Source organism: Argentina silus (genome assembly GCF_951799395.1).
Source record: "Argentina silus genome assembly, chromosome: Y".
NCBI classification, from domain to species: Eukaryota; Metazoa; Chordata; class Actinopteri; order Argentiniformes; family Argentinidae; genus Argentina; species Argentina silus.
Genome location: NC_139654.1, coordinates 27,472,106 through 27,489,661, shown reverse-complemented (window position 1 = coordinate 27,489,661; position 17,556 = coordinate 27,472,106). Strand labels below are relative to the sequence as shown.

Here is a 17,556-nt window from a genome sequence, read left to right as displayed (position 1 = left end):
GGCTGCTGCACTATCTCCTATCATTATTCTGCACGTCTTGCGCGGCCGGCAAAATGAGAGTCTCGGCAATTGTATGCGGTTTACCCAGTTTACCTATTCTTTTGGCCACTGCATACGATGCCTCCAAACACTATTTAGACACAGTGCTGTGCACTGAAATGGTTGCCTGTTGCTGATGGAGGCCATCAAGCTTTCTTTTAAAATATTCAGCCGGTTTATCCTTAATGCCAGCATGCTTTGTTTCGAGGTGCCTTTTTAGTTTGCAGGGATTCATGCTGTCGTTTGCCAGCACCTCGGCACACACGACACACTGAGGTCTCGGATCAGCCGTGACTGTAAACCCAAACTGCAGGTATGCTTCATCGTACCTTCAAAGCTTTTTTGCAGCTGGTGGTGCGTCGGTTGCCTTGTTGGTCCTCAATAGAAATCTCTCCATTTTTGTTTGGTTTTGAAATAATTTGGATGTGGATTAGTTGTGTTTTCAATAAAGTTTAGGCTATGATGTAACGATGTGTGCGGCTATGTTGAGAGACTAGTATCGGGGGCTAATCAGTCGGGACTTAGGCACGATCTTTAATACAACAGTGCACAATAACGATTTTGCAGGCAATGCAGATTTTATTTTAAGACTTAACAATTGTAGTCCTTTGTGAGTGAGTGAGTGGGTGAGTGTGTGTGTGTCTTAGTCGCGTGGGTCGTATAGTTGTGTTGCAACACGGTGAAAAAGTTGCTAGCTAGTTAGCTAAGTGCACGCCTAGTAGTTAAAAAATTACTGGCTAGGGCTGAGATGGGGATAATCTTTAAAAAGACTGTTTGGGTTTTGAAGTATAGGCCTAAGTAAATCGATATCGAGATTGATAACAGATAGACTAGCGAGAGCTGGCACAAGCGAACTTGGCAAGAGACTAGACGAGAGTGATTGGAGCTACGACGCGTGTGCGGACGCTTATTGTTAGAAATTATTTTTATAAAAACAGTTGCATCATAATGCTCAATAGCAGACGAGTAAATAAAGCTATTCAGTTCTTTATTTAGGGTGATTAAATTTACTAATTGTATTTGATATTCCATATGCAAATCAATTGAATTTATATGTTTTTTAATCATCTGAAATTTACTAATGTGATGGCCTGTTGAGATGAATCAAGCATTAGTTCCATGGTACTTGGATTAATACATGAAGAGGTAAGGGTCAGGTCATCAAGATAGATGCTCCAACACACACATAACATAAGAATGATGTAATGGAAAAATACTAGGGTAGGAAAGGACAAATCAGAGTAGGTGTATGTTTTCTTCAACAGGTCAACTCGTCCCTCAAAGGGAACGGACCGGCGATATCTCCACCTGGAACGGATCGAGTGTCAGGGGCTGGGACCAGCCTAAAACACCAACAAGAGGAGAGCCAAGTCTAAACCGCGGCTCCTCCCCAACCAAATAGCCAATCATAATCATTCTGTTTACTGTAAAATGCTTGGTTTGACATTTTGAATGTATCCATTTTTGGAAGGTTGGTTACAGATTAACAGCTTGCTGACTGTGATTTTCTTCGCCAAAAGTGGTCCTTGTACAAGTCTAGAATTTTGACATATAAATAAATAGCTAAAATTAAGAAGTAGTTTGTCTTCTCCTTCAAATAAAGAACACGTTTTCCCACAAATTTGGTGACGTCCCGACGTGATTTGAAGAGAAGAAATTGGACCGAATTGAACCGACGGCGAAGTCCGGGAGACGGAAGCCAGACGGAGTTGTTTTCTTGTAACCCCTCAACACTCACAGAGGCTGGCCAAAAACAAAAAGGTAAGCAGAAACCTGTTGTTATAAACCGAATTCTGCATAGTTAACTTTGAATAGTGTAGACTGTGAGTGTGGAGGAGGTAAGAGTAAACCAACTACCAAATTTACAAATCTATGTATACGTAATGAAACCGTTAATGAAAATTTAACAATCAAAGTAATATATGTCAGAATTCTATTGTTCAGGGTTAAAGTCCCTGTACATTTTGTTTTAGGTTCAAGTCCTTTCAGGTTAAAGTCCTGATAAATGGGTTAGAGGCCCTCAGGGTTAAAGTCCCTGTAAATTTTTTGTTTTAGGTTCAAGTCCTTTCAGGTTAAAGTCCTGATAAATGGGTTAGAGGCCCTCAGGGTTAAAGTCCCTGTAAATCTTTTGTTTTAGGTTCAAGTCCTTTCAGGTTAAAGTCCTGATAAATGGGTTAGAGGCCCTCAGGGTTAAAGTCCCTGTAAATTTTTTGTTTTAGGTTCAAGTCCTTTCAGGTTAAAGTCCTGATAAATGGGTTAGAGGCCCTCAGGGTTAAAGTCCCTGTAAATTTTTTGTTTTAGGTTCAAGTCCTTTCAGGTTAAAGTCCTGATAAATGGGTTAGAGGCCCTCAGGGTTAAAGTCCCTGTAAATTTTTTGTTTTAGGTTCAAGTCCTTTCAGGTTAAAGTCCTGATAAATGGGTTAGAGGCCCTCAGGGTTAAAGTCCCTGTACATTTTTTGTTTTAGGTTCAAGTCCTTTCAGGTTAAAGTCCTGATAAATGGGTTGGAGGCCCTCAGGGTTAAAGTCCCTGTAAATTCTATTGTTCTGGGTTGGAGGCCCTCAGGGTTAGAGTCCCTGTAAATTCTATTGTTCTGGGTTAGAGGCCCTCAGGGTTAAAGTCCCTGTAAATTTTTTGTTTTAGGTTCAAGTCCTTTCAGGTTAAAGTCCTGATAAATGGGTTAGAGGCCCTCAGGGTTAAAGTCCCTGTAAATTTTTTGTTTTAGGTTCAAGTCCTTTCAGGTTAAAGTCCTGATAAATGGGTTGGAGGCCCTCAGGGTTAAAGTCCCTGTAAATTCTATTGTTCTGGGTTGGAGGCCCTCAGGGTTAGAGTCCCTGTAAATTCTATTGTTCTGGGTTGGAGGCCCTCAGGGTTAGAGTCCCTGTAAATTCTATTGTTCTGGGTTGGAGGCCCTCAGGGTTAGAGTCCCTGTAAATTCTATTGTTCTGGGTTGGAGGCCCTCAGGGTTAGAGTCCCTGTAAATTCTATTGTTCTGGGTTGGAGGCCCTCAGGGTTAGAGTCCCTGTAAATTTTTTGTTTTGGGTTAAAGTCCCATTCAGGTTAAAGTCCTGATAAATTATATTGTTTTATCAGGACTTGTGTGTTAGAGTTAATCTTGTTGTGAGTGGAGAGCGTATAGCCAGGTTGTGTGAATAGGTAAAGCATTGAAGCTGAGGGAGGTGAGAGAGTTTGGAGAGTAATTGTGTTTGAAAGTAAAAGAAAGTGACATATTGGTGTAAACATATTGGTGTAAACTGTTATAGAAATTGTGCGAGAGTTGTTGTTGTCTCTAGTAGTTGTTGACTCTACTGTTGTTGTGGTTGTTCAGTAAAGTGGGAGGCCGGCCCCACCCTGAAAAGTTTTCTTTGTCTCGTTACTTCCTTAAAGCAGAGCAACTAGTGTTTTGGCTTCATCTAGTGTTCAAGTTCAGCTTTATTGACTAGCTCCATTTAATGTTCATGTTTAGCAATTATTGATTAGCTCCAACTAGTGTTCATGTTCAGTAATTAATGATTAAGCTCCATTTAATGTTTATGTTCAGCAATTACTGATTAGCTCCATATAGTGTTCAAGTTTTGGAACTACTGCTTGACCCCATCTATACAGGCCGGTGATTGACACTAATTTGATTAAAATCAAAATTCATCCATACATGACCAGCATGGTGGAAAACTATGTGACAGAATGTGACACATGCAATGACCACGACCCAAAGATGGTCTACAAGTGTCCCATGGGAAAGTTCCCAGTACCAGACGCACCATTCAAGGACATCAGATATGGGTGCAGACAACAGAGTGAAAGGCTACAGATACCTACTAGTAATGGTAGATAGGCTCACTAAGTGGGTGGAAGCCACTCCCTGTAAAAAAGAGACAGCCAGCACTGAAGTAAAATGGCTAAGGAATGAACTCATTCCCAACCAGTATGCCACGACACCAGATTGACATGGCTAGATGTACTTCCCCTAGCACTGATGTTGATGAGGAACTCATCAAACAGCAAAACACATCTAACACCTCATGAGTTGTTGACAGGTCGCTCAAATGCCAGGTCCTCCAAGACATGGAGGCCACCTGCCGTCCTTAGACATTTGGCACATAAATTGCAATGACTACATGAATGCATTGACTAACTTGTCTCGAGTTTTGTCTAACTAGGTACGGCAGGTGGAGGCAGAGCCTGAGACCGCAACACCCAAGACTCCTGTGGTAAAGGTTTAGTTCACACCTTAAGGGGTGTGAAAGGAGGGTTTTGTTGAGAATGTTTTATAAAAAACAATTTATTTTTGGTTCACACCTTAAAAGGTGTGAAAGGAGGGTTTTGTTAGAAATTATTTTTATAAAAACAGTTGCATCATAATGCTCAATAGCAGACGAGTAAATAAAGCTATTCAGTTCTTTATTTAGGGTGATTAAATTTACTAATTGTATTTGATATTCCATATGCAAATCAATTGAATTTATATGTTTTTTAATCATCTGAAATTTACTAATGTGATGGCCTGTTGAGATGAATCAAGCATTAGTTCCATGGTACTTGGATTAATACATGAAGAGGTAAGGGTCAGGTCATCAAGATAGATGCTCCAACACACACATAACATAAGAATGATGTAATGGAAAAATACTAGGGTAGGAAAGGACAAATCAGAGTAGGTGTATGTTTTCTTCAACAGGTCAACTCGTCCCTCAAAGGGAACGGACCGGCGATATCTCCACCTGGAACGGATCGAGTGTCAGGGGCTGGGACCAGCCTAAAACACCAACAAGAGGAGAGCCAAGTCTAAACCGCGGCTCCTCCCCAACCAAATAGCCAATCATAATCATTCTGTTTACTGTAAAATGCTTGGTTTGACATTTTGAATGTATCCATTTTTGGAAGGTTGGTTACAGATTAACAGCTTGCTGACTGTGATTTTCTTCGCCAAAAGTGGTCCTTGTACAAGTCTAGAATTTTGACATATAAATAAATAGCTAAAATTAAGAAGTAGTTTGTCTTCTCCTTCAAATAAAGAACACGTTTTCCCACATTATATAGTAGCACTTACGTGACGTCGCATCACAGGCTCAAAATACTACCCCCTGTATTGGTAGATTTGAAGTGAAACTGTGTGGTTGATTTGTTTGTGTGTTATAATAGTCCAACCACTTACATTTCGACATGGGGGGGGGAATCTGTTGCATCTCCTTTGTAGGTCTACTAATAGCCAGTGAGTCCGTGATTTTTCGTGGGTTTTTTTGGTTTTTTTTCCCTCCCATCCTGTAGCCTACTCGCGCCCACCCGGGAGAGTGGAACTGCCGGGAATAGCCAGCCAGCCCCAGGAACGCCCTCACCTCCTTCTTAGTCCTGGGCCGCGGAGAGGCGGCGATGGCCACAGTCTTTTCAACCTCCCCTCGACCCAAGTGGTACCCCAGATACCGGATCTCCCTCCGCCCGATCACGCACTTTTTCGGGTTGGCCGTCAGCCCCGCTTGCCTCAGGGACCGCAGAACAGCAGCCACACTCTGCACTTGCTGCGCCCAGGTGTCACTGTGAACGACAATGTCATCCAGGTAGGCAGCAGCATAGGCAGAGTGCGGCCACAAAATGCGGTCCATGAGGCGCTGAAAAGTGGCTGGGGCTCCGAACAACCCGAAAGGGAGCACCGTGAACTGGTATAACCCGAGCGGAGTGGAGAATGCAGTCTTTTCCCGGGATACCGGCGAGAGTGGAATCTGCCAGTATCCCTTCGTACAATTCAATGTTGTGAATAATTTGGCCGTGTCAACCCGGGGCATCGGGTAGGCATCGAATTTGGAGACCGCATTAACCCTCCTATAATCCACACAGAACCATATAGACCCATCCGGCTTGTTGACAACCACGATGGGGCTACACCAGTCACTGCGGGACTCCTCGACCACACCCAGCTCCAGCATGGCTTCCAATTCCCTGCACACAATGTCTCGTTTGTGTACCGGTAACCTATAGGGACGCGTGCGCACCGTTAAACCCGGCTGCGTTTCTATATGGTGGTCGATGAGCGTAGTCCGACCGGGCAGGGGAGAGAACACGTCGGCGAACTTAGCTTGCAAATCTGCAACGTCCGTGGCCTGGCTAGCAGAGAGTTGGTTATCAATACCGACCGGAGTGCTAACTTTTGATTTTGGGACTTCCGGTCCGAACTCATCTCTCTCTGGAATTATTGTAGCCAGAGCAACAGTGACCACGTCGTTCCATTTTTTAAGGAGATTTACGTGATACACCTGCAAGCTATCCCCCCGGTCCGAGCGTACTACCTCATAATCCACGTCCCCCATGCGACCACAAACGGCCCTTGCCACTTCGCAAGTAATTTCGTGCTGGAGGTAGGTAACAGTACGAGCACCTTGTCTCCCGGTGTAAATTCTCGCAGGTTAGTTCCCCTGTCGTATAGGCGCTTTTGACGCTCCTGGGCTTGCTGCAAATGCTCGCGTGAGATAACCCCTAGGGCGTGGAGCTTTGTGCGCAAGTCCAGGACTTATTGAATCTCACTTTTACCTTACTCCCAATTTTTTTTAAGAAGGTCTAGGACACCCCAGGGCTTATGCCCGTAGAGTAATTCAAACGGGAAAAACCCGGTGGAAGCTTGGGGGACTTCCCGTACCGCAAACAGCAGGGGATCTAGCCATTTATGCCAATTCCGACTATCCTCGTGTACAAACTTCCGGATCATTGATTTCAATGTCCGAATGAACCGCTCACAAAGGCCATCAGTGGCAGGGTGGTAAACACTGGTTCGAATCGCCTTGATGTTCAACAACCCGTATAGTTCCCTGAGAGTGCGTGACATAAAATTGGTGCCCTGGTCCGGTGAGAATCTCTTTCGGGAATCTCTTTCGGGATTCTCACGCGGGAGATCACTTGAAACAATGCCTGCGCTACACTCCTGGCAGAAATATTGCGCAGCGGTATTGCCTCGGGGTATCGGGTTGCGGAATCTATCAAGACCAACACAAATCGATACCCCTGTGTACACCGATCAAATGGCCCGATAATGTCCATGGCAATGCGGTCGAATGGGTTCTCGACCAATGGTAAGGGCCGCAACGGGGCCCTGGGAATGACTGGGGGATTTACCAATTCACATTTGCGACAGGAAGCGCACCACCTACGCACCTCTGCCCGAATTCCCGGCCAATAAAATCGAGCCATTATACGGTTTAGTGTTTTATCATAACCTAAATGGCCCGCCATGGGGTTGAAATGAGCCACCTGGAAGACCATTTCCCGGCGGCTACGGGGAACCAACAACTGGGTTACTTCCTCCTGACTATGTGAGTCACGACTTACTCTGTATAACCTGTCGGTGATAACCGCAAAATAGGGGTTGGCGCGCACTGTGTCTGGCCGTACCAAAGTACCATCACTTGGTCATAGGCCGATCGTAGGGTCTCGTCACGAGACTGCTCGAGGGGGAAGTCACCTAGCAGTGGATAGTTCGGCGGGGAAATCTCGGGTTGAGACCCCCCCGCCGGCTCCTCTGCAGTGTCGCGAGGCACCGCCTCAGCACAGAGCACATTACACGCCTCACACCTCCCTCTCTGTCGTGCACGCACCCCGGTAGCCTGCTTGAGGAAACCCCTCCCAATCTACACCCAGAATAAGGGGATGCGTGAGGCGCGAGCTAACCGCCGCCTGCACACTATGTTTTTTTCCCTCATAATGAATTTCGATAGCGACCACAGGGTATTCGTGGATGTCCCCATGCACACACTTCACCAACACCCTCGATGCCTTTAACAATGACCCCGGTCGAACCAGGCGCTCCTGGATCATGGACTGCATGCAGCCCGAATCCAAGAATGTTGTATCCTTACCGGAACACGATACGCCGCTCCTGGACCGAGGGGAGGGCCCGGTATGTCGCCGATGCGGACGACCTGCCCCACCTCCATCACTGGGCACTCCGCCTGAACATGGCCCGGCCGTCCGCATCGCCAACACCCCCCCCCTGTCGCTCGGGGTGCTTCCTGTGGGGCCAGGGCTGGCTCTCGATATGCACGCCCCTGCCATCTCGTCCTCGGAGCGGGCGCCGGCCTCTCTCCTTCCAGTCCCACGGCTCCTTCCGGGCGTCGGGGCTCCCGTGGTGGGAGGGAGAGATGGTCCTCTGCCAAACTCACGGCGGCCGCGAGATCCTGGGGCCGGTGGTACTGGACCCAGGCGGCGGTTCGGGCCGGGATCCCCGTGAGGAACTGTTCCAACACCACCCGGTCCCCGACCTCCTCCGCCGAGCTGTTCCTCGGGTCCAGCCACCGCCACGCGCTGTCCCGCAGCCGCTGGGCGTAGGCAAAGGGCCGGCTCCCCTCCTCCCTCGTCAGGGCCCGGAACCGGCGACCTCGAATTGCCCAGGCTAGGGAGGGATAATCCCGTTGGGCGGCCGCTGGCAGGCTGTGGGCAGCGAGCTGCGCCTCACCTGACAGGAGGGGCAGCAGATGGTATGCCCCTCGAACACCGCCAGGAACGCCTCCGGGTCGTCCAGGTCCGCATTTTCTGGAGGTGGACCTTGGGGGGACCTTGTGCCGGCCCCGACGAGCTCCCGGATGAGGGTACGGTCCTCAGCCCTCGCCATCTCCTCCTGTTCGAGGATCATCGTCATCCTGGCAATGGCCGCACTTAGTGTCTCCATTTCCTCTGTGTCTCAGGTTGGGCGCCAATGTAACACAGTCCGTGACACAGAGGCGGAGTCGAGGTTATTGGTGTGGGTATCAACCCGTTTATTATTCACTATTATTAGGTCTTCTTCTCGGCGACTTTCCAGTCCCCCTCGCTGCTCTCCCGGCCCTCCTACTGAAAGCAGAGGCACACACATCTTCCACCATTCGTTAACGAGGCTTCATTCGCAACAGGTGTGCGACAAAGCCTCGCTCCCGCACCCTGGCCACGGTCCTGTAACACCCTCTACAGGCCAAACCCTGCATGTCCCCCCACAGTTTTATATTGTCAGTGTCTAAACTTATTGTGTTGAGTAATTTATATGAATATGTGTGCCTTGGTTTTGTTGTCTTAAACAGGAACAGTACTATGATCCTGAGGGTAACACTGGCTACATTGCATGGAGGATCAAGACGGTTCAACGCAACACCTCTGCTGGCTCCCGGGGTCATTCCAAGACAGTTATTCAGGATGGTCCAAAAACCAGACGAGAATCTGTCAGCCTGTGAACAGCTATTTGGTGAGGAGTGCAGGGAGGCGATATCTACAATCAGACATTCAACTGATGAATCTGTGGTCAGAGACAAAATGAGAGTGACTTTTGAGTATCGACAGAAGATGGTCCATGATGAGGATGCATCATCATCAGTCCTGGATGTGTTCCTTCGTTTCCTTGATGTGCCTGGATTGGTAAGAAAATCTTTAGCTTTTGTAGTAGTTTCAGTATTTGACCCCACCATTTCCCTTTGTCATCTATACTTAAATCTGTATATCAAAATATTGTCTCCTTGTTTTTAGATCGACCAGGATTTCTCCATGATGTTTGGTGACGAAGTGTCTCAGAAATTCTGTTTTGTGGTCAACATTCTTCAAGCCAAAAGTCATCGCAGACTGCAAAACTCTTCCACCAAATCAGTACATTGTTGAGCTGCTGTCAGGAACTGAACCTCAACCTGAGGACAACCACGGTCAGTATAGACGGTTTTGTATTTCCAAAATATTTCATTAGTGTTCATTAGTGTCTAATTTCATTCTTTTGTGATGTCTTTAGGATGGGACAGTGATATGTTGTCAATCCTTTTGCTGCTGCATCTGCTCCCTCCGACCTCAAGAGGCCAGAAAAAAACAGCCAAGATCAGTTCAGCTCAAGCAGCCAGCCATCTTGTGAGATATCTTAAGGTATGCAAAAGTTAATTTTTAAACCTCAGATGTGCACTTTGAGGTGCAGATTATTTTGGAATTCTGAGACATACATCATCTCATTTTGTTCATTCCATCTGTAAATAAGCTGTGATGAAACGCTTGGTGATAAAAAACCATGCAAAGAGTTTAATTTTCATATTTACTTTGGCTCCTTCCTGTAGGTCAGAAAAGGGACAGTGTGACTACCTTCCTTGAGACTGCTGACACAAAACAACCATTCCTCCTCTGCATCGGTGAGCAAAGGAATGATATCCAACGGTTCTACTTTGTTATCGACCGAAAACCGATACCATGCAAGGCACATACATCAGTGGCAGCTTTTGATGAACTGTTCAAAACTCACGTCTTCAGTCTTTCATATGACGAAGCTCTTTGTAATTTCTACACATTTATCCAAACCACAATTTACAACATCGATATCGGAAGAGCAAAGGAGAGCCCACGTGTTAAAGAACTTAGAGCAAGACTGCTGCAGCGAGAGGACTGAATTTATAAACAGCCTTCAAGATGTTCACATGTTTTGTATGTAAAGCGCACCACAAAAATTGTTTGGTTCTTTGTCAACATCTAAAATTTCAACATGGTCTATATCCTGGCAAAACTTTACGTTTAAAATGTGGAGAGCTAGGTTGCCCATTATCATTTTGTACTTATAGTGGCTTCCGAAAGCACCTCAACAAGGTGCATAGTCACAGCATGGATCAAGGATGTTGCAATCAGGATGTTGCCACTCAGAAAGAATGTGAGGCGGAATGTTCAAGTGATCGCCCAACTGTTGTTGCCACTTTGCAGATTCCACCTGTACCAACAAAGCTTTGTGAAGTAACAAGTAAGCTATCTTCAATGTGTGGATCAATTGTTGCACATCTGCAAGCATCAGGTCTCCCTGAAAGTGCTGTCCAAACAATTGTTTGTTCAATGGAAGAAGTCATGTGGAAGTCACGTCCAAAGCCAAGCACGAGTAGCAGTTCTCAAAACGGTTTCTCCTGAAACTAAGAGTTCAGACATTTCTCAAAAAATAGAGCACTGTTTTGATCAATTAGGTCTTCCTTTTTCAGAATTAAACACGGGGGCAAAGAGGCATAAATATTACAATGAAAAATGGGAAATTGTTGAACCTAAAGAATATGTCCTTGGGATGAGACTGGATTTGCGCAGAGATAGAACTACAGGTGTCTACAATCAGGTTCCTGTAACAAACAAGTGCATGTATGTGCCGATTCTGGGTACACTCAAATCCATATTCAAAAACAGCCAAGTAAGAGAGAGCTTTTTACAGGACAAACAAAGTGAAAATGGTATTTACAAAGACATCAATGATGGGTCATATTTCCAAAACCATGCCCTGTTCTCACAGCAAAAGCATGCTTTACAGATTCTACTCTATTACGACGAAGTTGAAACTGCTAACCCTCTAGGTTCCAAGAAGGTGATACACAAAATTGGGGGTGTCTACTTTACTCTAAAAAATCTTCCACCCAAGTGTAACTCACTGATGAATGTATCTTGCAGCTCTATTCTACACTGAAGATCTGAAGACATATGGTTTTGATGTGATACTAAAGCCTCTTATTGATGACCTGAAAATCAAACCATTGTTTGGCTCAGTAATTCAAGTAACAGGAGATAATCTGGCTTTAAATAGCTTGTTGGGGTTTGTGGAATCTTTCAGTGCAACACATTTTTGTAGGTTTTGTTTAATGAGTAAGGAAGAAGTGCAATCTGTATTTACTGAGAATCATCCTGGGTTAACTTTCCGTTCCAAAGAGGGTCATACTGAACATTGTAGGGCACTAAATGAAAATCCTGAACTGCGGTCATTATATGGTGTTAAAAAGTAATGTGTGCTCAATTCATTAGAGTATTTCCATAACACTGATAACTATGCTGTTGATATAATGCATGATTTGCTAGAGGGTGTGGTACAGTATGAACTTAAGCTGTTTTTTGAGTACCTTGTTAAACAGGGCTATGTCTCTTTGAACTCATTGTCAGACAGGATACAGAGCTTTAATTACGGTTACACAGAACATAAAAACAAACCAAGTGGGTTAAAGATGGATGATAAGAGCAAACACCTGGGTCAGAATGCCATCCAGTCATGGTGTCTTCTGCGCAACACTCCACTTATATTGGGTGATGTCATTGAAAGGGATAACAGTCACTGGAACTTTCTTCTGCTTCTAATACAGATAGTCAATATAGTGTTTTCCTACACCATAACTGATGGGATGATATCTTACTTGAAACATCTGATCTGTGATCACCATACTCTGTTCAAAGCATTGTTTCCCGACAAGAAGTTGATCCCCCAAGCACCATTTGATGGTACACTATCCGAGATGCATACAAAAAATTGGCCCTCTTATCCATATGTGGTGCATGCGATTTGAAGCGAAACACACATTTTTCAGAAGATGTGGTAAGATTTTCAAAAATCTCACCAAATCAGTGCCAATTGGCGTTTCAATTTGAAAATTATTGTTTTAGACTATTTGAATTTGGTCCTACAACATCAAAAACAATCAGCACCTTGCAAGGTGGGGAAGAACTTAGTCAGACATCTGGGTCAGAAATTATGGTACTGAGTACCAGGTTGGTTTGTTCATATGCACTGGATGTACCGATGATCTCCCTGCTTTCAAAAAGATCTGTGATATTATTATACACGAAGAGCGTTGCTTTCATAATAGCCTGTAATGTAGAAACAAAGTACTATGATAACCACTTTAATGCCTACTGTATAGAAGACCAAATGGATGAGTTTTCTGTTATCTGCGTGGATGAACTGACTCATTTCAAACCATTTGACAAGCAGTGCTCTAATGAGAATAGTCACAAAGCATACATAGTGCCCTATTCTTATATGTAGAAAAGTTCTCAGTAAATACAGATTGCACTTCTGTCACAAAGTTGTCGCAGTGAAGTTGTTACATTATTTTTTATTTTGAATAAATAAGCCTCAAAGTCTGGTACTATTCTGCGACATACATCATCTAATTTTGTTCATTCCATCTGTAAATAAGATGTGATGAAATGCTTAGTAATAAAAACCATGCATATTTACTTTGTACCTTTGCTTACCTACAGAAGGGAGCCAGTGTGTGTACATTTAAATTGTCTTTGTTTTGTCTGCCATCAAGATCTGGATGATAACAAAATAAAAAATGTTTTTTATAAAGCAATCAACTTGTATGTCATTCTTATTTTTAATTGGTTTATTACGAATTCTTTAAATATTTAAATGTTTTATTTTAATTGTAAAGTAGCATATTTTCACTTTATAGTGTTAATGAGGCAACTCCTTTTATAGTATGCAAATCACACAGAGAGTTAATTTCTAACACGAAGCACTGGAGTTGAAAAAATTTAACACTGGTAAGTGTTAAGCAGTGTTAAATTTCAACTATAGAAAGAGTTGATATTAACTCTATTATAGTGTAAACATGGCAACACTTTCAAAAGTGTTAAATTCACTGTGGGGAGTGGACCCCTCCGGACACTTTAAAAGTGTTGAAATTAACTCTATTAGAGTTAATTTGAGTCTGTCGATTTTGCTGTGTGCATTTGCGATAAGGATAGCCACTCCCCTCCTCTGGCTAGGTTTGTAGGAACTATAAAATGCATTTCTGAAACCAAAGCGTTTCAATTTCTCATGTTCAAGTTCAGGCAGATGAGTTTCTTGTAAAAAATAATACTTGAGCCTTTTCTTTTTTCAATTTAGCCAGTACCTTACTCCTTTTAACTGGATTATTCATCCCATTGACGTTAAGTGACACCAATTTTATATTATTATGTGGCATTTAACTTACCAAATCTTGCATTGCAATCATAAACGTCCAGACAACTTAAAACTGCACAGGCCTGAACAGCTGGCCAACGTGTGCTAAACAAAAGAGGGCCCCTTACTAGAGGTGAAACTCGCCATGTCACGCTTCCTAGTAGTCCAACGTCATCCGATAGCACTTATTTTATAGTCTAAACAAAGTCGTGACAAAAATAGAAATATAAGATATTTGAAGATGATCCGCTCAAACTCCTATAGTCGTTCTCATGCTCGTCGCGCTATCTCGTTCCCGACTTCACTCCTCTCCCCGGCACGCTGCCATGTCGTAAGCTGAAGAAGACGTTCCTTCTCTGGGTCTGGCTCCGTAGCGCTGCGACCCGGTGTCTCCACGTTGTATCCTCTCTTTCTCAGCTCCTGCGCTGCATCTTGTGCGCTGTCAAATGTGCGTGTTCCCGAGTCCCAGTGGATGCGCATCTTGTCTAGCGGTGTCTGGAAGCGGATACCTTTCTCCTTCAGGACCCTCTTTATTCCCATGTACGCCTTGCGCTTTTGAACAACCTCCGTTGCATAGTCGTGATCGAAATTAGGACGTCGCCCTTCAATCATGATCGCCTTTCCCCAGGCCTTTTTCAACACCATTTCTTTGATATTAAACTCCAGAAAGTTCACCACTATGGACCTAGGAGGCGCATTCAGTTCCGGTTTGCGAGCCAGGGCTCTATGGGCGCGCTGAATCTGTAGGCTGGTGGCCGCCATTAGTGAAAGTTCGGTTTTCAAAAGTTGCTCAACAAAGTCTGACATGGAGTTGCCTTCCTTGTCTTCGGGAACGCCATAGATGTGGATGTTATTCCTCCTAGACCGTCCTTCCAAGTCCGTCAATTTTTCCTGCATGGCTTTCTGCTGTTTCATTGAATTGATCAGAGCACTTTTCATGACCATGCTAACTGTCTCCGCCTCATCGACTCTTGCTTCGGTTTCATGGGCCTGGATTCTTGTGGAGACAGCAGAGAGTTCTTGATAAATGTCCTGTTATAATTCTTTGAGTTCGGTTTTTAAGTCTTCTCTGAGTTCTTCTTTTAGTTTTTGTAAATCCACTTTATGCTCAGCCCTGAAATCACGTATTTCCTTCCCGATACTGTGGAGCACTGAGCACATGTTATCTGCCGAGTCGTCGTTCGAGCCTTTAGTGTCTTCCATCTCCGTTGATTTATGTCCTTCTTGTCCGTCACGTTTCTTTTGTCTCCTAGTTTTTGCTCCCCCACTCATTCCAATAGAAAATAAAAACAATTTGTATGAAAATTACTGAATTAGGGGGCTAGTTTTGACTGGCTATCGGGAGCTAAAATTTAAGCAGTCACCGGAAGTCCAGATAAGTATATTTATAATAAGATTACCTGAGTTTTACTTTCAACACACTTAGAATGTAATCTTAATCATATTCAAAGCAACAAGTGTCAAATAGTATGAAGTATAAGTGTGCAAATAATCACTAGCATATTTCAATGTATTCTAAAAGTGTATTCAATTAGATTCAGACAATGCATTGATATTTATGTTCTTTTTCATTTCAATCTTTATTAATGCATGTCCCATTGAGTCCCATTTAGTTTTCTAAGTATAGAAAAACATGCATATATTTTAAGCATATTAATAACTCCTTTAATCTATTTATATCAATACACTTAAGCATACTTTTTTCTGCCTAGGTTGGAATGAAAATGGGCAGAAATACAGTAATCTGCATAAGTAATGGGACAGTGAAGAATTCTTTCTTCTTTTGGCTCTATACTCCAAAAGTTTGGATTTGAAATCAAACAATTACTATGAGTAGAAAGTAGAGATTATCCGCTTTTATTTGAGGGTATTTGTGTACATATTGGTTTCACACTTTTTATACATTGTCCCCCGATTTTTATGAGAAAAAAAAAGCACTGGTGAGCTCAGCAATTGCAAACGGGCTAACGGGCTGGTAGGCCAGGGAAGACTTCTACAGTGGGTGACTGAAGAATATAAGATGAGTGATTGCAAGTGTAAAGTTTGGAGAAAAAAGGATCTGCACAAGGTTACAGCATAACACTGCATCTATGAAACATGATGCAGGGGGTCAGACATCTTGTCTGCTTGAGTACAAGCAAATGCCTCCAAATTCATTGAATGGCGCTTCATCATACAGTAAGACGATGATCCAAAACATACTGCCATCGCAACTAAGGAGACAAAAAGCGGAAAGTTCTTGACTGGCCAAGTCCATTTTCAGATTTAAATCCAATGCATTACATTTCCTGATAAGATTTTAGGCAAAAAGACTAAAAAACAAACAACAACTGAAGATGGCTGTAGTACAGGCCTAGCAGATCATCACCAGAGAATATACCCAGCATCTGGTGGGGTCAATGGGTCGCAGACTTCATGCAGTTATTGCATGCAAAGGATTACGACCAAATACTCAACATGAGTGCTTAATTTGAGTTAACATGAGTTGAGTATTTGGTCATTATATGAATTAGTTATGGTACCCATTACTTATGGTGCCCTGACATAGTCCCCCTATGTATAAAAAGTGTTGTCATTTCTAAATGGTGAAACCAATATGTACACAAATACCATAAAAAATAAGATGACTTTAACCTCATAGTATTTTTTTTGTTGTAAAACAAATACTTACTTATGCAGAGTGTATATGTATGTCATATTGGTTTTGTTGGCATATGAAAACAAATTTGAACCAATCTGTGCTGAAATCAACTACAATATGCCAGGACAAATTCCTCATTAAACATTATTGAATTGAATGTCACAAAAGTATGACTAGATTTACTGATTTGGGGATAAATGGAAGAGTGAGGGATTTGGGCTTCTAGTTGGAATTGGGTTCTTTCTCACCTTTATGGGCTCCTGACCAGTGGGGCATTCCGGACACACACAACCCTCCCCCAACCGATGCTGCACGGCTACAGTCCCCCCAGAGCCAAAAACCTGTAACACACACATGCACTGTAAAGTAACACGCACACACGCTCACTCACTCACACTCACACCGTGAGAAGGACAAGAACTGAGCAGTAAAGGTGGTTCCTCATCTTCTTCCAGATATTCTTCTATGAAAATAGGGTGAGAAAGAGAGAGAGAGAGAGAGAGAAGGATGATGCAAGTGATTTCATAAGACAGAATGGTATACCCATATCTTTGTCCTGATGCATCGAACTCATGTGTCAGTTTACAGGTCTTTGTCATACACTAATGTGGATTGACTTGGCAACAGACTGAGGATGCTACAGATGCTGATAGAATGCTGAGTCAGGCGCACACACACATACCCATGAACAGATTCCCACTCTCTGACTCACAGATACTTAAGATAGTTATCTTTCTCAGTATTGCAGAGTGCTGCATGTGTGACAGTCAGGCAAACAGTACGCACACACACTGTAACTCTCACATAAACACACCTACAAATACGCAGTTCTCCCTCTCTCTCTCTCAGTACAACAGAGTATTCCGTGTGTGACAGTCTAGGCTCCAGTGTAACTGTCACTACCTGTCATCCCTAATACTGTCATTCTCTCTCAAACATGCATACTCAAACACACACATGCGCACACACACACACACACACACACTTACAGCTCTCTCTCAGTCTTACTCTTCGTGACTCCTAGACTGCAGTGTACCTGCAGCTGTCTTATACTGGCATTATGACCACAGCCACACCCCTCTCTGCCCATAGGACACCCCCCCATTGCAACTCCTCCTTTTACCCACATTACACACACTTACACGCACACACTGTTTGTATGTTTGTGTGCTGACCACACACGGTGAGAAATGAGGGGTTGTGGATTGATGTAGAGGA

The 17,556-nt window shown here is 43.7% G+C and overlaps 1 protein-coding gene across 1 annotated transcript in view; it reads right to left on the bottom strand.

The window, feature by feature from the left end:
- LOC310824051 (tumor necrosis factor receptor superfamily member 19L-like) overlaps positions 1-16,783 on the bottom strand; it is a gene marked incomplete at both ends in the record, with an annotated part of 44,284 nt that extends 27,501 nt beyond the window's left edge. The window contains 2 exons of the mRNA XM_083696943.1: positions 16,587-16,679; positions 16,742-16,783. Coding sequence (XP_083553069.1) covers positions 16,587-16,679; positions 16,742-16,783 — 135 coding nt within the window. The remainder of the gene's footprint in view (positions 1-16,586; positions 16,680-16,741) is intronic.
- Between the last annotated feature and the right edge of the window lie 773 nt (positions 16,784-17,556).